Here is a 20,774-nt window from a genome sequence, read left to right on the forward strand (position 1 = left end):
TCGAAGCCGCACAAGCCTCGGGCATGTGCCACGTGTTTCCATGCCCAGAAGCCGGTCGCCATCAGCATCACGCTCCTAATGTCGTCGTCGCCGATCCCATCACCGTCTTCTGTATCAACCAACTCACGTCATTCCGTCAGACTGTCCAGTCCAACCCAGCCGAACTTGTTCGACTGCAATCATGCTCCACCCTGCACCATGACCACTTGCACATCCGTGCATGTCTCGGACGCTCTGTGTTTGCATGATCCTCATGATGTGCTTGTCCGCGCGCCTCCGCAGCCTATCCACGTGTTCCAAGCCATCTCAACAAACCGACCCAGAAAAACTTCCATGCAAACTGCATAATTTTTTTTCTTTTTTCCCGTCACTATTTGTTGTTGCTTCTCCATGCACCTCGTAGCAGAAAATAGATCAAACTTGACCCAACCAAACTGCTCCTGTGCACATACGTAGTCCTGGTTGCTTCCTCTGGCTCCATTTTTATGAAAAAAGTATACATAACCCCCTAAAGTGTCATGTTTCGGCCACATCGCCCCGTCACCTCTAAAACAAGATTCTTAATCCCTTGAAGTTTTTAAAACCGGACAAAACACCCCCTAAGCCTGTTTTAAGCGGTTTCTGTGGGCGGTATTGTCTATCCGGCAGTCAAAGACCAGTCATTGTCTATCCGGCAGTCAAAGACCAGTCATTGTCTATCCGGCAGTTAAAGACCAGTCAATGGCTATGCTTAGCCATGGACGCGACACAGGGCGCCGTGGAGTCGTTCGGCTCACCAGCCAAGGGCCGGCCTCGAGAGTACGCGCCCTCCAGGAGCCCCAGTACAGGGACCGGTTGCAGAAGCAGGTGCAGTTAGAAATCCTCGACGAGTGGCTCCTGATGATGCTGGTCGCATCTTCGCCGGCGAGTGCGCGGTCGGGGGCGAGGTGCACCACGGCGACCTTCACCAACTCCGATCCCAGATCTGGCTGCGGGGCAAGGCCGAGAGGACCATGTCCTGCAGCAGTTGCGCTTGCCACGGCGTCAAACTCCAGCGCTGGTGCGACACGCTGGTTCTCGTGTGTATTTCCAGCCGAATCGATCGAATCGATCAGCTTTCATATACGTGTGCGTCTAGCTGGTTGAATTGATCAGCTAGCTAGTTCATGCAAGTGAATTCTCCAGGCAACCAAAGCCAACTTTGGGTACGTACGTACATACGGATAACAGCACCTGCCTGTTAGGCGGCAGTTCCTATATGGCGCCTACCCCGCCGGCTAGCATCGTAGCGCATACCCCCCTTCACGGGCGCTACTGTTTCATGGGCCGGCCCATTTCGGGGTTTCCCACACAACCGGTTTTGGGAAGGTTCCAGAACCTTCCCTGAACCGGTTTTTCTCTGTGTTTTTTCTTTCTTTTCTTTTTATCTTTTGTATTATCCATTTTTCATCTTTTTTCTGTTTTCTTTTTTTTCCTTTTTTCTGTTTTTATTTTTATTCTTGTTTTTTCAATTTATGAAAATCTTCTAAATTCGCATTTTTACGTGAATTGTTTTTCAAAGATGAACATTTTTTTTGGAAATCATGGTTTTGTTTTGACAAATTTTTAAACATTCTCTTAAATCATGTACATTCTTTTCAAACCATGAACATGTTTTTATAACTCATGAACATTTTTTCAAAATCGTGAATATTTTTAGAACAATATGAACATTTTCTTAAATGATGAATATGTTTTCAAATCGTGAACATTGTTTTTAGAAATCATGAACATTTTTTGGAATCATTAACAATTTTTAAATTTAAGACTATTTTTTTGAAATCATGGACATTTTTTCAAAGATGATTTTTTTTTGTAAGTCATGGTTTTGTTTTGACAAATTTGTTAACATTCTCTAAAATCACGTACATTTTTTTGTAACCATGAACATTTTTAATTAACTCACAAACATTTTGTCAAAATCGTGAACATTTTCTAGAACTTTATGAACATTCTCTTAAATGATGAACATGTTTTCAAAATTGTGAACATTTTGTAAAACTTTATGAACATTCTCTTAAATGATGAACATGTTTTCAAATTCATGAACATTTTTTAAAACCCATGAATAATTTTTAAATTTAATACAATTTTATTAAATCTTGAACATTTTTTATAAAGTCTTGAATTTTTTTTGAATTCACGAACAATTTATAAAATCATGAACATTTTTTGAATCATGAACTTTTTTAAAATTATAGACAACTTTTTGACATCTCGAACATTTTTTACAAATTCGTGAACATTTTTCAATTTCCCGAACCTTTTTTGAAATCATGAACAATTTTTACAATTTTTATGAACATTTTTTAATTTCACAAACATTTTTTGGAATCATGAACATTTTTTAAATTTGTGAACAGATTTTACCAAATTCATGAACAGTTTTTAAATTATCGAGCATCTTTTTTCAGTCATGATCTTTTTTTGAAATCATGATTATTTTATTCAAAATTACCAACTTTTCTGAAATTTATGACCTTTTGATATCCCGAATTATTGAAAAAAAAAAGAAAAGAAGAAAAGGAAAAAAAGGAAAAGGAAACATCCGCACACAAAAAAAGGCGGCGTCCCGGCCACACATGGGCCGGCCCAGAAGGGGAGCGGGGGTTGCACGCCCGCTTCCTTCGCAGCGCGTGCTGCGCCGTATAGAAAAGCCAAAGAAAAGCAATTCAAAAGAATGAACCCGAGAAGGAAACAAAGAAAAACCAAAAAAACTGACAAAATAAACAAAGAAAAATGAAGAAAAACAAACAAAGACAGTTAAAAAACCAAGAAGGAACCCAAAAAAGAAAGCAGGGAGTAAAAAGAAAAAGTCAGTAAAAACTATGAAATAAACCAAGAAAACTGGTAAAAACATAGAAAAACAGAAAACCCAAAAAAAATTTAGTGAAGAAACAAAAGAAACCCAAAAGAAAATGCAAAAAAAGAAAAATCGGACGAACCAGTACGTCCATAGAGCGAGTGAGTGATCTTATGCTAGAGAGCAAGCAAGCCACCTAAACTACTGGCCCGGCCTGAAATGCGTGCGCCATCAGGCGAGAGGAATGCTGTACTCGCTATAAGCGAGATATAGTATTCTGCATCTCACGTTCTGGTTATCTTTCTAGTGCCTGGGTCGTGAGCCATCTCGGTGGGCTTCCTAGAGGAGGGCTCATCTCAAATTAAGCGGTCCCATGTCAGCCAATCTCTGTAATGTCTGGTTTTTGCTTCTCAATTTGGCTTTGTAGAGATGGTTCGTTCTTTCCCTGAGAACCAACAACCACATCAGAAATCAATAAGCAGAGAAGAGGAATGGAAGATGGGGGACAAGAGAGAAAGATGTCGCAATGGAAAATAGAACTGCCATATATGAATAGGACGGGATAAGCTTTGAAGCATGGCCTCACTGGAAAGACAAGGCAGAACGCAGATGTAGACTGGTTGCCCCACCATCCTCTTGAACCGCGAAATCAAAGCTATTCCTGTTAATGGAAGAAAGGCTAATTTCATTTGATCCGATCCGCCTATGCCAGTTCAAGTCTGGTGAGTCGCTATCATCTATATCCCTAACTTTTTTCTATTAACTCATCTTGTCCGTAATGATAGTTTGGAGATACGTCTCTGACTCATCTATAATTTTGTATGCTATTATCATACCACTTTTATATGATATTGGCATCAATTTGTATTATTTTTCTAGACTAACCTATTAATCTAGTGCCTAGTGTCAGTTATTGTTTTTTGGTTTCACAGAAAACCAATATCTAGGAAGGTCAAAATACCCCGGTGATTTAATACGATTTTCCCGAAATATATGTGATTTTTGGGCGAACGAATCAATGCAAGAAGGTGCCCGAGGGCCCCATGCAGTCAGGTGGTGCGGCCACCCCCTAGCTGCACCATGGGCCTGTGTGGGGTCTGTGGATGTTTGTTGGAGCCTTTCTTTCACGGCAACAAAGATAATTTTATGGAGAAAGAAAATCCCTCAAAATTACAGCCGATCGGAGTTACAGATCTCCAGCTATTTAAGAAGTGGTGTTCCACCTGAAACAGTAAGAAAAACAGAGAGAGAACCAATGAAGAGTTCCAATCTCGTAAGGGCTCCCGCCCCTCCAGGCTCCATGGAGGCCAAGGACCAGATGGGAGTGTTGGGGAATGAAGCATGTGAAAGAACATGCGGTGCCCCAATGTTTGGTTTTGGTAATTGATGACAATCCCTATGGACTAATGGTTGCCTTGAGTTATATTTGAAGGATTTGTCCATAGGCATTTCTTGAAGTCCATGTGTTGGTTTCAAGGAGTTTATGTGGTGACCAAGGTGTTATTAAGGAATTATCCAAAGATTGGTCATGTGAGAGTAGAACTTATTGCAAGCATGTCTTGAAGAAGAAGATTCTGTGATCATTCATGTTTACCTTCAAGACATCATCCAAATGAAGAGAGTTGGAAAGAGTCAAGGTTGATCAAGACTAAGTCAAGAGTGAATCAAGTTGATCAACACACAAAGCGCACAAGATGTACCGAGAGGGATCAAGCGATCCCATGGTGTGGTAAGCATTGTCAATTACGCTTTGTGTACTAACCCATGATCTTCGTGAGAGTTCTTTGTGGGGTTAGGTTGCGGTGTGCAAGTTCAAGTGAAGCATCATGAAGAGATCAAATGCTTGAAGCTTGCCGTCCATTGTGGCGACAATGGACTTGTGAAGATGTTGCGGTGCGCAAGTTCAAGTGAAGCATCATGACGAGATCAAATGCTTGAAGCTTGCCGTCCATTGTGGTGACAATGGACTTGTGAAGATGTGCGGAAGAGTGGCTCACCCATAGTGGAGTATGGGGGAGCAATCAACTAGTCTTCATCGAGCCAACACAACCAAGAAAGGTGGTCCAACTTGAGGGAGTCAAGATCGTCATCATCTAGCTCAAGTGGACCATGTGCAAGGCAAAGGTTTGCTCTTGATAGGTTTTCTATTTTACCGGTCTCATGATGGTAGTTGGGAGACCGGGTTATAGGATCGATTGCCGTACTATCAAGGGGGGCTCTCGATGAGTAGCTTGATCGTATCGTTCATAGAGAGCTCAAACCATTGCATCCTTGCATCATCTTTGTTGGTTCTTGTTTGGTTCTTCTCTTTGTGAGTTTTGGAGCTTATGGTCATCTTGTTGACAAGCTCGAGTTCATCGAAAACGGAGTTCACTCGCATCTTCTATGATGTTTTCGATGTTGGAGGTTATGTCGGTTCTTCTCGATTGGAGGTTTCACTCCTCTATTTTTTGGCATACCTCCCCTGCCTCTTCTTACTATAACCAGTCACTGTTTTGATGCTACTCGTCTTTCTCAATCCAACAAGCTTGAGTTTGCTCAATTCGGAGCTCATATGCAGAAGTTATGGCAGTTTTGGTTTTCTAGCGGTAGTACCGCGGCCAGAGCGGCAGTACCGCTTATCACCCCAAGCGGTAGTACCGCTGTCCAAAGCGGTAGTACCGCCTATGGCCATAAGCGGTAGTACGGCTATGGTTCCGCGCTGGTACCGCCTCGATTTTGGGTCTTGCATTTTTCGTGTCGAGTTTTGCAGTAGTTGCACGGCAGTAAGGCATGGCAGTTCCACCTATAAGCGGTAGTACCGCCCTGATGGGCGGTAGTACCACCTATAAGCGGTAGTACCACTCCGGTCGGGCGGTAGTACCGCTACTGCATTTTTGGTCCCGTGTTCTGCTCCTCCAGCGGTAGTACCGCTGGGGTGCGCGGTAGTACCGCTTATATGCGGTACTACCGCCCCAAGGTTCATGTTTGGTTGCTCCTTTTTCCTGCTTCTTCCGCCAGAGCGGTAGTACCGCTCGTGGAGCGGTAGTACCGCTCGTGGAGCGGTAGTACCGCTCATGTGCGGGCTGAGCACATAACGGTTGGATTTTTCCCCTTCTATAAAAGGGGGTCTTCTTCCCCAATGAACCTTATCTCTTGAGCTCTTGTTCTTCCCCCATTGTTGACCTTCTTCGAGCTTGCTAACTCTCAATCCCTCCATGGATTCTTGCTAGTTTTTGAGGGAAAAGAGAGAGGAGATCTAGATCCACATTTCCACCAATCACTTTCTCCTCTATGTGAGGGGAACCCCTTGGATCTAGATCTTGGAGTTCTTGGTGTTCTCCTTCTTGTTCTTCCTCTCATTTTCTTCCCTAGCATTAGTTGCTTCGGTGGGATTTGAGAGAGAAGGGCTTGGGCACTCCGTGTGCCCTTGCCATTGCATTTGGTGCATCGGTTTGAGTTCTCCACGGTGATACGTGGAAGTTACAAGTTGAGAAGCTTATTACTCTTGGGTGCTTGGTGCCCTTGAGCTTGTTCCTCTTGGGTGCTTGGGCGCCCTAGACGGTTGGTGGTGTTCGGAGCTCAATCATTGTGGTGTAAAGCTCCGGGCAAGCGTCGGGGTCTCCAATTAGGTTGTGGAGATCGCCCCGAGCAATTTGACGGGTACCGGTGACCGCCCCCAAGGGTTGCCAAAGTGTATGGGTTCGGTGACCGCCCCCAAGGGTTGCCATTTGTACGGGTTCGGTGACCGCCCTCAAGGGTCCCTTAGTGGAATCACGGCATCTTGCATTGTGCGAGGGCGTGAGGAGATTACGGTGGCCCTAGTGGCTTCTTAGGGAGCATTGTGCCTCCACACCGCTCCAAACGGAGATTAGCATCCGCAAGGGTGTGAACTTCGGGATACATCGTCGTCTCCGCGTGCCTCGGTTATCTCTTACCCGAACCCTTTACTTATGCACTTTACTTTGTGATAGCCATATTGTTTCTTGTCATATATCTTGCTATCACTTAGTTGTTTATCTTACTTAGCATAAGTTGTTGGTGCACATAGGTGAGCCTAGTTGTTGTAGGTTTTGTGCTTGTCAAATTAACCGCTAGGTTTATTCCGCATTTGTTCAAGCCTAAACCGTAATTATTTTAAAGCGTCTATTCACCCCCCCTCTAGGCGACATCCACGATCTTTCAGCATGAAAATCAAAAAAAATCTACGAACACCCAAAATCTATCTTGGAGAAGCATAGCGACGAGAGGGGAGAGTGTGTCTATGTACACTCGTAGACCGAAAGCATAAGCGTATATAACGCGGTTGATGTAGTCGTACTCTTTGCGATCCAATCACGATCCAACCGATATAGTGCCGAACGGATGGCACCTCCGAGTTTAGCACACGTGCGGCTCGATGACGTCTCCTCCTCCTTGATCCAGCAAGAGAAGGCAAAGAAGTAGATGGGATCACAACTAGCATGGCGGTGTGATGGTGATGGTGGTGGCGGAGTCGGAATACCGGCAGGGCTTCGCTAAGCAAAAAACCATGGACAAGAATTATGCCAGGAGGGAGATACGGGGCAGCAGCCAAAGCCAATGTGTTTGGGTGCCTTGCTGTGCCCCCTTCCCTATATTTATATGTGTGGGAGGGCTGGGAGTCCATCCCTACTCCTAATAGGAGTTGGCGCCAAAGGGAGAGAGGATTTGGACTCCAAGTCCAATCCTATTCGTACTAGTACTCCCCTTTTTTCCCTTCCCTAGCCGCATGGGCTTATGAGGACTTGGTGCGCCTAGCCCAATAAGGCCAGGCTGCCTCCCCTCAGCCCATGCCAGCCCTGGGGACGTGGTGGGCCCATTTGTGGACTTTCGGACCCCTCCGGAATCCTCTGGAACCTTCTGGAAGCTTCCCGATACAATACCAAAAAATCACACCGTTTTTCGGAACCCAAAATATGACTTCCCATATATAAATCTTTATCTCTCGACCATTCTGAGACTCCTCGCGACGTCCGAGATCTCATCCGGGACTTCGAACAGCATTCGTTTACCAATCATCAAATATCTCAATACTAGTCTAGCGTCAACGGACGTTAAGCGTGCGACCCTGCAGGTTCGGAAATCATGTAGTCATGACTGAGACACCTCTCCGGTCAATAACCAATAGCGGGACCTGGATACCCGTATTGGTTCCTACATAATCCACGAAGATCTTTTATCGGTTGAACCACGATGTCAAGGATCCGGTTAATCCTGTATGCAATTCTCTTTGTCTGGCGATATGTTACTTGCCCGAGATTTGATCGTCGGTATCTTCATACCTAGTTCAATCTCGTTATTGGCAAGTCTCTTAACTCGTTCCGTAATACAAGATCTCGTGACTAACTCATTAGGCACATTGCTTGCAAGCTCTCTACAACAAAACATGTCAGTAGGCACGTTTTTTCTAAGACGCTTTTATATTCGTCTCTATACTGAAAGCATCTAGTACGTAGGCATGCTTTTTGAGACGATATAAGTACGGTCACAAATCTTAATTTTAGGGTATATATCATTTATTATTTTTTACATGTGTAAATAGGTACAGACAATTTTTGAGACGTTTTAGGATACATGAAAGAGTTTAACAAATAAATAATAAAACCAAAGTATTTTTTTGCAGAAAAAGGAAATTACGGGGCCCATCTATGCAGTAAAACGAGCCCACGTACCGAACTCAGCGCGCGCCCTCCTTCACCTTACCCGCCGCCACGTCCTGAGCCGCCCATCTATGCCGCCGCCGACGACGGCCTGGCTCCTCCTCCACCCATGCGCCCCCTCCCAATCTCCATAGCCTCCAACAACCAACTCCATCTCCTGCCTCCTGCAACTAGTCCTGCCAGTGCGCCGCGTCCGCCGCCAGTGAATGCCGTCCGCAAGGACTGCCCCTGGCCCCTCTGCTCCGGCGCTCCTCGGTCGTCCCCGGCCCTTTGCCTGGTCGCTAGGGACGTGCTGCTCCACGCCTGCTCCTGCCGGTGGCCGCCGCCTGCCGCGCCGGCTCTGGCGCTTTGCTCCTGCCAATCCCGGGCTGCTCGCCTGCTCGGCCGGACTCTGCCGCCCAGGACAGGACTTGCTGTCAACAAACAGCAAGCAGGCTGGGACAGGGGTATTTTCTGAGAAAGCTCTCTCTTCTGTTCTTCCTATCAGTGTATGATGAAAATGAAATTAAATTTGAACTGAAAAATTGTGTATCAGCGAATATGCAGGGGACTGTGTATATGTATAACATATTGTTGATTTGGAAGGGAATGCATTTTAATATCAATTTCATTTCATTTTGTAGAAAAAGAAGAGGAAGATATATTTCATTGCAAGTTTCAACACCCAGTGTTTCAGTTGGACTGAATCAACTCCAGAAATTGGAACAACCATAGATTGAACCACCGCCTTTGGCTTCAAACAACCCGCCTTCAATCTCAACTCGAGAAAGTACCTCTTTTGTATCCCATACTCTTTTCTTGAAGTTTTTGGCATGTTTTTATCTATTTTGTTGTATCATTAAGAATTGAGTTTAAATTCTAGAGAGACATACCATTTGTCCAGAAGTATCAAGCATTGGATGTAAAGTGGACAACCTATTCGGTACTGAAACAATATATGTAGCATGTATGAAGCTGAATCATGCTTATAACACTGAAGAGCACAGTAACTTCCATAATGCAAGTAAGTAGCTGCAATCTTCCAGGATTTTTTATAAATAAATCAGCAACATGCCACTCACCTAAGTTGTCTTTTCAGCGTATCCTACCATGCGCCAATGAGGCAAGTGGTAGTGTATCCTAAAAATCCCCTTTTCCTGAAGGTGTAAACACATGCAGCAACTGATCGTGTGCATTAGAATGCACTGTTTGATAATTACTCTCTTAGGCCCTGCTTGCTAACTTTGTAAAAATATGCGACCGGCTACCCTTCAACAATTGCAAGTCACTTGGGGACTGTTTGGTTTCCAGCCAAATGTTGCCAGACCTATGGTTAGGCACACATAATTTCTGAGGTGAGTGAGTGTTCGGTTGGCTGACACAGTTGTGACTTGCGACTTTACTAGTCACATGATTAAGGAGTATATTTTGGCCACACTTTTGTGGCAAGCCACACTCTGTCCTGAGGGGTAACAATTACTACTTTTGGCTTAGTTGTGGCAAAGTAAGCTTTTAACCAAACTAGGGTGTTAAATTGGTCTTAAGTTTCAATCTAGTATTGTAGATCATCACATATGTTCTCTGTTTCTTGTTCAATGATGTCTTATCTGACTTGTTAATCAGTCCAACTTAATATCCCTTTTCCTGTTATCCTTAGAACAAATAGATATGACGTGTATGCAGTGCAGCCCACTAATTATTTAGATTGCATTGCAAACGCCCTTTTATACATGCTTTTCATGTTTCATTCAGGTGGCTGCACATATCCTCCAGGTTTCTGTAATTGGGAAGGAGTGTATTTCCAGTATGGTGATAACTGTATATATAATAATACTGACTGTGATCATTGGCCTTTTTTTACCTTCTGTTGTACCTTGATTTTTGTATATGGTGCTTACCTGAGATGCACAAGATCATCAATAACATGATGATATAAAGCAGGGAAATTAACACAGTTGTTTTTTAAAGCACCCTATTATATGGTTTTTATGCTCAGTTTGGATACTTAGATAGTCCAACAATCTTAGTAGTTTTGCAGAAGGAAGGAAGTCCCTACAGCAATTAGAAAGAGTAAATATTTCTAGATAATTGAAGGCCCTGCATATATAATATCAATCATGTGTCCTATTTTATATTTTTGTTTTTTCATGTGGTGTGTGTTTCCTTTCGATGTAGCCAGAGTTGGGATTAGGGGGAGAAAGATGACATATGTGCAATTGTATTGAACTGAGTGGCGTCTTTGCATACTAGTTAAACCTACAATGGCACATTTCTTTTGATGTTTTTCAATTCAAGGTTGATGAAATATTTTAGGATCCAATCATTGAATTAAAATATCTATGTATTCCATGCTTTTCTTGAAAAAAGATTTAAATCAGCTTTCATCTCTTAAATAACACATGTGAAGTTATACACTGACATATGTTTTTTTTTGTTTAATTACTTCGGCATATCAAAGGGCGATGGATCGAGGTTGGATGAGTCAACCAAGAGCTAGTGCTGCTTACAAAGATGGTGTCGAACAATTTCTGTCTTTTGCATTCCATGATGTTCCAGCTGGTGATAGAATTCTTTGTCCTTGTGTAAATTGCCGAAATAAAGCTATGCAGAGTTATGATGGAGTGAAAACTCAATTGAGATGTGATGGTATTCTTCAAGGTTACACTAAGTGGGTTTGCCATGGAGAGGATTACAGTGAACCATCATTTGCATTTGCTCATGTATCAGATAACAGTGGCAATTTTTCTATTCCTGGCATCCCAAGGAATGTTGTTGGAGAAGGCAACCATGGAAGGATGGATGACATGCCAGGACTCTTAAGTGCTGTCTTTGCTATGGCTAACAGTTGTGAATCTTTATCAAGCACATCTGATGGTGAATTAGATGCGTTGAATTTGAGAATATGGTACCTAATTCAGTTGAGGATGAGAATGCAGATGCTCAAACAAGGAAGAAACCTAATACGTATGCAAGCTTCTTGGAGGATGCAAACACAGAGTTATACCCTCGATGTAAAGCATTTTCTAAGTTGTCATTTCTCATCACCTTGTATCACATGAAATGCTTACATGGATGGTCACAAGAATCATTTACAACGCTACTTGGTGTTTTGTCTGATGCACTTCCACAGGCACAACTACCAAAGAAGTACTATGAGGTACAACAAATCACCGTGGCTTAGGCCTTGACTACGAGAAAATTCATGCATGCCCCAATGATTGCATGCTTTTCCGAGGTTTACGACAACCATATGATTATTATTTGGGAAATTTTCAATGGTTTTGGCTGAACAGAATAAAAGATAAAATTGAAAAACCAATTCACCGCCTATTGGCAAAAAAATTGAACCCAAATAAGTATCCATATGGATTATGAAATTTTGACACAAGGACAACCATGCTCCGCCTCCTGCTGCGGCGCCCGGTGGCTGTCTCAGCGGTCGTAACGGAGCGGTCGAGCGCCCACGCGGCAGCAAGGTCCAGGTCGTTGGGGACCCATTCCGGTGGCACGTCGCTCTTGACGAACGCAAAGCGGGGAGCGGCATTGCGCCGGCCGTACCGGTCCTGTTGCCTCGCCGCGCGCTCCTCCTCAAATACGATGGCCCTCGAGCCCGACGCACCGCCATAACCACCTCCTCCGAGGTAGTGGAGGATGCACCACGCTCCTTCATGATCACGGGTGGAAGCTCCTCCTTTATCGGGCGGCGATTGCGGCGTGGCGGCGATGAGGGTCTGTCAATGCGGGCTCATCCTTCACGTGGCAGAGGCATTGGGGGGATGTTGACTCCCGTTTCATGCGGACGCACGCATCGGGGAAGGTGGCTCCTCCTTCACGTGGGGCCTCCACGAGAAGATGGGGCCGCTGCTGCCAGACAAGGGACTTCCACCGCCTCTGCCTACTAACATGGAGAACGAGAACTTCACATCGCCGCTGGGCTCGGGGATGGTGACAGGGTGGAGGAGGGGACGGTGGTCGGGGAGGGGGGGGGGCTCTATGTATCGCTTGCGCACGGCTTAAATGGCCACGACCAGGCCAGGCGAAGTGGCAGTCAGCCTACTACAATGCGGCGCAGCGGACGGAGTTGGTTTCTCAGTGCGCAACGTCCGCATTGAAGCGGCTACGCCCGAGTGGTCATGTCCGTCAGTGCCGCCCTCTCGTTCGGTCAAATCACGGGCATCAATGCGAGCCGATGCATGCTCTGAGCCGACATGAATGCGGTGCAGCAAGCGGCGTCGGCGTTCAATGGAAAGCGCAAGAGAGGTAGGTGGGATTTTTGGGCCGGCCAGGGTAGTCAGAAGAGGACGTGGCAGCGGTCCGGACGCCGCACCCCCCCCCCCACTTTGTTTGCGGTTTTTGGGAAGAAGTGTGTCCGGACCGCCGAGCGGACCTATAGAACACCGTGTTGGACGCCAAAAAATGTCCGCACCGCGCAGTCTAGACGTATGCAGACGGTTTGGGGGTTGGCATTGAAGATGCCCTTAGACGCAAAAATTCATTATACATTATAATACAATGGAATTCTACTTTTTCTAGGAGAAAACATTTCACAATATATGCTAATAATAATAAAAATAGAGCACGTGACCTGGCCCATTTTTTGGTTGTTTGTGTACAACACAACTAAATAGGCTTTTTCTCCCTTATTTCATTTGGAGGAAATCATTTTCCCCTCAATTTTTTGGAGGAAATCATTTTGGCATTTGGGCAACTATTTTCCATTTGCCGCCAGGAAATAGCGCGCCAGTGCTCTTATTATTGGAAAAAAAATGCCCGCCAATCACTCCGCCACGCCGCCCTCTCTCCACTTCTCCTCGCCCATGCCGCCATCTCTCCACTTCTCTTCTTCCACTTCCTAATCCATCCCAATCCATCTAATGGGATCCCTCCAATTCGTTCGCTGATGTGCATCGCCTCAATCACATGAACGGGGATCGATTGGCTTGGTGGGCGGACTGACGGGGACTCGGCGAGCGGGCGGTCGGGCGATTGGAGGCCGTGGAGGTCGGGATAAAGACCGGCTGGTGTAGGCGTTGGGGCCAACGGCGGCGATTGGGCGGGAAGGTCGCAAGAATCGTCTGCTACAACGAGCAAGTTCGTCTCCAACCTACAGGTGGATTAAGCAGAGCAAGCACGAGTACAGCCATCCTGCCTAGGGTAGCTGCGCCCCAGGTTCGTATTGGTCCTCATCATTGTGACGTGCTCTCTCAAGTCTTGGTGCAGAAAATACTGAGTTTCATTGATCTTTAGATTGATTTCTTGTGGCTTAATCGGTGTGAAGGTTTGCTGTCCGGTTGTGCAACCTGCAGGAGCTCTGCTCCATGGTAGGAACAGAGTAACTGGTAACACCCATTAAGCCACATCACGCATAGGTACTAGTAGCACAAATATCCAAAAACTATGTTGGCAGAACCATTTGGGAAGAGTCCCATCCCAATTGTTTTTTTTTGTAAAATGTTTGGGTGAGCAGTTGTTTTTGTACCTCTATAGTCTGTACTAGTGAAACCACTTAACTGTTGATTGTTCTTTCAGATTGTTCATGTGCTGCTTTGCATTAACTTAACTTTTAGGCAGAATTAGATCTCATTGCATGCTTGATATTGGTGAAGTATCTAGTGGAAATAGGTACTCAGTGAAAATCGGAAGATTCCTACGTGGACCCTCAGATCTGTAATGAATGCCACCGATTAAAGGTGGGATCCTTAACCATCCACTTAAGCGCAATTAGCAGATAACCCTCTATTCTCTAAGTGATTAGACAAAATCATCTTGGAATTCCCCAACTCCGACCTAAGTCTCCCCCGTCCCATGGCTAGCTGCCACAGGGAACCCCGAGACTTCCTGCAGCGACGAGGCCCGAGGCGAGGCGGCCAGAACCTCTGTTATCTGAAGAATTGTACCTCAATTATCTAGTTGTCTGAAGAAACGTTCAGCACAACCTCTGTTCTATGAAGAATTGTACAAATGCTGAAGCTTTTGCACTGAGATTTATTGTTCTGTTAGTGCTACAGCTATTCAACTCCCCTGTAGTTTTTGATGCTGATGAATATACTGGAAAACCTGAAGCATCTCGCTGCAGATTCTGTCATGACCTCAAGAGACATCAATGTACTGTGTAGCCGCTTTCCTAACTGCATCTTCCATCTCGCTGGTACAGGAAGTAACATAGTGCACTGATTTAGCTGTGCTAACTCGGTCATTGGGGCTTTTTAATGTTTTACTGAGGCTTGACCCTTTGTTTATTTCTAATCTTGCTTGTAAAGATTGTATACTGAGCTCATGTTTTGCAAACTGAAAATCTGAAGCATCTCGTTGTAGATTGTGTCATGAGCTCAAGAGACATCAAGGTGATGTGTAGCCATTTGCCTAACTGAATGTTCCAGCTCTCTGTAATAGTGTAGGAGTTAGCTACGCTAGCTGTAGACTTAAGGCATTTTCTCTCTGTACATGCCATGCCGCACTGAACTTTTGGTTGAGGTCTGTAGTTTTTGTTAATTTGGCAGATTAACGATGGCGAGGATACCAAGACGACTTCAGGACTTGAACCTTACAATGGATGATGCAGAACATGTGCAGCTTGCTGAAGAAAATCTGCAAGGTCCTCCAGAGATTGATAATATAGTACCAGGAAGATCTCATGAATCCACTAGCCAAATCAAGATAATTTGTAAGTTTCCATGACTAATCTTCTTTGGAATGAGGTTTTTATTATACTAGTTTCTGACGTGTTGGGATATTCATGCTTGCAGGGCCAAATGGAGAGATGCGGCAGATTGTAGGGGAATTTCGGCTGAAGAATTTATCCCAGGTACATGGAGGAAAGATAATTGTGGAGACTAACGAAAAAGGTGTTCCGAATGAAAGGTCTGGTTCCATTCTTAGTAGCTATCTTAGCAACGTTGCAGAGAACTCCACATTTGCACCACTGAACATTCCAAGATGGGACAATGAATTATTTGTCCAGAGAAAGAACAACATGATCAAGGATGTAGAGGTACATCATCACATATATCTTTTTTTGATGTATCATCACATACATCTTTTTTTGATGTATCATCACATACATCTTTATTGTCATTTCACATGAAACAATTAAATTTACTTTGTTGAAGGAGAAATTTGTCTATCCATCTGAGACAAAGCAGCTTACACGAGACTGGGTCCTAATGACTGTTTGCAAAAGATGGAGAGCCTACAAATCTCGCTTGAAGAAAAAATATTTCAAACGGAAAGAGAGATCTCTCCAGGAAATTATTAGTGATGTTCCAATAGGTGTTAATAAGCATCAATGGGAGACTCTAGTTGGAATGTGGTGCCAGGATTCACACATGGTTATTATCTCATCCTCTCATGCTCAAACTGAACTCCAAAATTAGTTTGCTAACATTGCGTGTCTGCATCTAATTTGTTTGCAGAAGTTATGCGAGAAAAACACAGAGTGTGCGAAGCAACAGAAGAATGCACACACAACCGGGAGAAAAAGCCATGCCAGGCTACAAAAAGAGATGGTGACAATGATACTTTTCATAGTCTTTATTACATGACAAATCAATTATCTTCAAAAATAACTATTAGTGGACCTAACATACTTTGTTGGCTAGGAAATCAAAAGGAAAGCACCGATCCACAAGATTGACCTATGGGATGAAGCTCATAAGAAAAAAGATGGCAATTACACAAGCGACAATGTGAAGACAATAATGGTACATTCTACTTATTTTGTCTACAGTCCAACATACAATGTATTCCATAGTATAGTAATGAATTAATAATTATTCCTATTCAATAGGATGCAGCTAATGAGGAGTTAAAAAATAGGAAAATCGATCATAATGGTAGCCTTTCCATTGACGATTATACTGAAGCCTTTAAAGGTGCACTTGATAAAAAAGGGCAAAACTTCGAGGTTACTATGATGAAAAGTATTGGAGCGGAGTAAATGTTTCTCAGGGAATAACTTTTGTTGGGAAATCTGACCAAGAAAATCTTCAGTTTGAAGTACGCATGGTGAAAGATAATGTAGAAGATGTCAAAGATGATGTAGAGGACGTCAAAGGTGATGTAAAGGAAGTCAAAGGTGATGTAGGGGATGTCAGAGGTCAGATGGCTATGATTGCTGCATTCCTTGCCAAAAAGTTTCCTGGAGAGATTTGCAGAAATGAAGTGGATTCTCCTACAGGAAATTATCAAGTTAGCATATCAAAAGCAGTTATATTTGTGCAAAGATGAAATTAATGAACACTGATATGCTATTACAATAATTTTATTGCAGGTCACTCCACATGACAGAGATAACAATCTCCAATCTGAATCTTATAATGTTCTTGAACAATCAAATAATGATGTGCAGGAGCCACAAACTACCATGCAGGTAATGTAATGGGCTTTTTATGTACTATTTAATGCAGATCCATTCTAATGTCTTAGAACTATTGCTTTAATAGGAGTTGCAGCAAACGAAATCAAAAGAGGGTTGTGGCAATGCGCATTTACCACATGAACATGTGATCACTAAGGTGTGTTAACTAACTTGTACTCAATTATCAATTATCTCCTGCCAGTAATTTTGGGATTGGTTGAACCCTTTTAGTAGTTAAATATTGGAAAGCTATCTTATCATCAAGTTAAAACTTTGTGAAATATTAACCTTTTGGTTTGCAACTGTAACCTGTTTGGGTTCGTATATACCTTCCTAGTAATCTTAACCTACGTGCAAGGACTTATCTAGATTTTTATCAATGATGACGATGACATCTTTTCCTATTAAATCGCAGAATGTCCATGCTGAAAATAATCTTGCAGTGCAGCAAGGTGGCCCTGAACCAAGTTTACGACTTCACCAAGTCACTAACCAGGTAAACATATGCTACATATCTAAATGACAATGATTGTACAAGAGGTTGTCTAATTTTGTATGTAAGTGCAAGGTAAATGACATTATTATGAAACACCAATCCCATTTTGACAAGGTCGTTTCAAAAAATGTCGTGACACCGCTAGCAGATCATAAGTCGGATTCAACCAAGTATTAAAAAATTGTATTGCATACAACAGCAACATGATTTGGCCCGATGGGACCAAAAGTTAGTCACACACGTATCATTGCTGCTCCAAGAGATCTCGTATTCAAAGAAACTAATTAATCAATTTTGAATTGATACATGAGTACTAATAAAACACCAAACTTGCATACATGGTCTTTTTGGTGGAAACCTTGCATAGATGTTGAGGAACACCCTGGCCTTTGAATATTAGGTCAATCCTGTTTTTAGTGTATAAATTTACATGACTTGAACTTCATTTGTTTGCTTGCTGCATTCTTGCAAAGTTTTCACAATAAATAATTTTGTAATAAAACTTTAATCTAATTTGAAAGCAAAGTGCGCAACCGAGAGTGCGTGTGGAATAAGGCTCCTTACTAACTTCATGTAATGGAACTCTTCAAAGCTATCATTCTTGATTATAGTTGGCCACGTGTCTCCCTTCACGCGTATTCCTATTTAATTGCAGAATGATCATGCTCAAAATAGCAATGCAACCAAGTCACATGGTCATCACCAAGTCACAAAGCAGGTACATATAGGCTAGATATCCAGATGACAATGATTATATAATGGACAGTTGGTCTAATTATTTGTGAAATTGTTCTTATTTGTGTAAAATGAAATCTTCTCAGGTTCATCAATAACAAATGTTCCATTTCTTGAAAAATAGGATAAAGTTGAAGTCGTGTTGTATTCGATGAACTTGAGAAACAAAGACAAACTTGTGGCCAAAGGAACTTTAGAGAGTAAAGAGAAAACATATGTGGTTGGAGGAAACATGCTTGGAGTGCAATACATTGCAGTTTGTGTTCGCGGCTGTACATATCTAGGAGATGAGAAACTAGTTAGACCATATGAAAAATTCCAAACAGTAAGGGATGCTATGGGTTCTGTTATTGCTTGGCCTCGCTCACATGTAAGTATGTTCCCATTCAAGCAATGTGTATGCTCCAATCTGCACATGTGTGATATGTTATTTATCAGGAATCTTCCTTTTTTTAGGTAAAAATAGTTAAGCCAACCCCTCCAGCACAACCACAGAGCATTGGTACGATATATTTCTTACAATTTCATCAAAGAATCTCTTATCTTGCACTTCTCTATAAACATGTGTTCATGTAAATGTTGTTCTTTCTCCCTTTCAGGGCGGTGAGGATTTGAAGAGTGAGTGCATTGAAGGAGCTACGAGTGGCTGGGGAGCACTTGAAAAGGGAGTGCACTAGAGGAGTCGGGAGTAGTTGATGAATCTATCTTTGAATGAACAAATATTCTAGATTATGTATAGAATTTAGCTTCATAGACAAAAATAGTTCCAGTCTATAGGATCTTTTCTTATTTATTTGCATCATTGCATGTTTCATATGAATGTTACATATTATTCAGCTGTGAACTCCAAGTACTTTCAGTGGAGACATTGTTCCTGCTAATTAATGCATTGGATGTTGTTACTGAGGTTGTCTTCGTATCACAATATTATTTGACCAATCTGCATGTGCAACCATGACATTAAGAATAATTGTATTTGAAACGATGAAACAAATTCAAAATTAATCAAATAATATTTTTTTGCGGGTAATCAAATAATATTTGAAGTAAAATATTCCATTTGTATAAATATTCTTATGTATACTTAGAGACGACTATAAGAGGCGAATGAAACGTGTCTATGAGTAGAGACGTAATATGAGCATGCCTAACATAACGTCTCTACATGTACACACGATTTTTGAGCATGCCTAACACAACGTCTCTAAATGTAGACACGATTTTGAACGTCCCTAGAAAGCGTCTCATGCCATGTAAGACACGCTTGGCTAGCGTGTCTATCTGTTTGAGACGGTCCGTGGGGAGGCGCTCCAAGGACGCTTTGCTTAAACGGCTCTATAGTTGGCTAGAGATGAAATAAGGCGTCACTAGGTATGAAATTGGATGTCTCTACTGACTGTTTTTGTTGTAGTGTCTTTACGATGTTGTATTACCGAGAGGGCCCAGAGATATCACTCCGTCACACGGAGTGACAAATCTCAGTCTCGATCCTTGCCAACCCAACAAACACTTTTGGTGATACCTGCAGAGCACCTTTATGATCACCCAGTTACGAAGTGATGTTTGGATACACACCAAGTATTCCTCTGGTGTTAGGGAGTTGCACGATCTCATCTTCTTAGGAATAGATATTTGACATGAAGAAAGCTATACCAATAAATCAATACGATCAACTGCTAAGCTTACGGTTGGGTCTTTTCCATCACATCATTATCCTAATGATGTGATCTAGTTATCAAATGACAACTCATGTCTATGGTTAGGAAACCTTAAACATCTTTGATCAATGAGCTAGTGTAGAATAGGCTCACTAGGGACATAGTATTTGTTTATGTATTCACACATGTATTTAAGTTTCCGGTTAATACAATTCTAGCATGAATAATAAACCTTTATCATGAATAAGGAAATATGATAATAACCAATTTATTATTGCCTCTAGGGCATATTTCCAATAGTCTCTTACTTCCACTAGAGTTAATAATCTAGTTTACATAGTTATGAATCTAACACCCATGGAGTCTTGGTGCTGATCATGTTTTGCCCGTGGAAGAGGTTTAGTCAACAGGTCTGCCACATTCAGATCCATATGTACTTTGCAAAGTTCTATGTCTCCATCCTTAATATAATTATGAATGGAGTTGAAACAGCGCTTAATGTGCTTGGTTCTCTTGTGAAACCTGGGCTCCTTGGCAATGGCAATAGCACTAGTGTTGTCACAGAAAATAGTCATTGGATCTGATGCACTAGGTATTACACCCATATCAGATATGAACTCCTTCATCCAGATTCCTTCTTGCGATGCTTCCGACGCAGCTATATACTCCACTTCACATGTAGATCCCACCACGATGCTCTGTTTGGAACTGCACCAACTGACTGCTCCATCATTTAATATAAATATGTATCCAGTTTGAGACTTAGAGTCATCCGGATCTGTGTCGAAGCTAGCATCGACATAACCCTTTACGACGAGCTCTTCGTCACCTGCGTAAATGAGAAACATGTCCTTAGTCCTTTTCAGGCACTTCAGGATATTCTCGACCGCTGTCCAGTGATCTACTCCTGGATCACTTTGGTACCGCCTTGCCAGACTCATGGCAAGTCACACATCAGGTCTGGTACTCCTGGATTCTTGGCATACATTATAGAGCCTATGGCCGAGGCATAGGGAATGACTTTCATCCTTTCTCTTTCTTCTGCCATGGTCGGGCTTTGAGTCTTACT

At 42.9% G+C, this 20,774-nt stretch overlaps 1 protein-coding gene and 2 long non-coding RNA genes across 4 annotated transcripts; all 3 read left to right on the forward strand.

The window, feature by feature from the left end:
- The first annotated feature begins 8,516 nt into the window (after positions 1-8,516).
- On the forward strand, positions 8,517-11,618 carry LOC123050775 (uncharacterized). Of its 2 annotated transcripts, XR_006423846.1 has the most exons (4): positions 8,517-8,927; positions 9,105-9,250; positions 9,344-10,264; positions 10,919-11,618. It is a non-coding gene; the product is annotated as an uncharacterized lncRNA (long non-coding RNA). The 2 variants fall into 2 exon arrangements; XR_006423845.1 differs by lacking the exon at positions 10,919-11,618 and having other exon boundaries at positions 9,344-10,912.
- Positions 11,619-15,346: 3,728 nt separating this feature from the next.
- On the forward strand, positions 15,347-15,884 carry LOC123050776 (uncharacterized). Its single transcript, XR_006423847.1, has 3 exons — positions 15,347-15,451; positions 15,570-15,788; positions 15,873-15,884. It is a non-coding gene; the product is annotated as an uncharacterized lncRNA (long non-coding RNA).
- Positions 15,885-15,952: 68 nt separating this feature from the next.
- LOC123050777 (uncharacterized) lies at positions 15,953-17,193 on the forward strand. The gene is made up of 3 exons (XM_044473512.1): positions 15,953-15,965; positions 16,059-16,160; positions 16,450-17,193. The coding sequence occupies exons 1-3, from the start codon at positions 15,963-15,965 to the stop codon at positions 16,684-16,686; spliced, it is 342 nt and encodes a 113-aa protein (XP_044329447.1). The 5' UTR covers positions 15,953-15,962; the 3' UTR covers positions 16,687-17,193.
- Positions 17,194-20,774: the final 3,581 nt, after the last annotated feature.

The sequence above is a fragment of the Triticum aestivum genome, chromosome 2D, assembly GCF_018294505.1.
Source record: "Triticum aestivum cultivar Chinese Spring chromosome 2D, IWGSC CS RefSeq v2.1, whole genome shotgun sequence".
Lineage (NCBI taxonomy): Eukaryota > Viridiplantae > Streptophyta > Magnoliopsida > Poales > Poaceae > Triticum > Triticum aestivum.

Bases quoted from the DNA above. Each gene is read 5' to 3' on its own strand.
- LOC123050777 (XM_044473512.1), top strand. The intron at 16,161-16,449 runs GTACATTCTACT...GAAAATCTTCAG, and splicing joins ACAATGTGAAGACAATAATG to TTTGAAGTACGCATGGTGAA.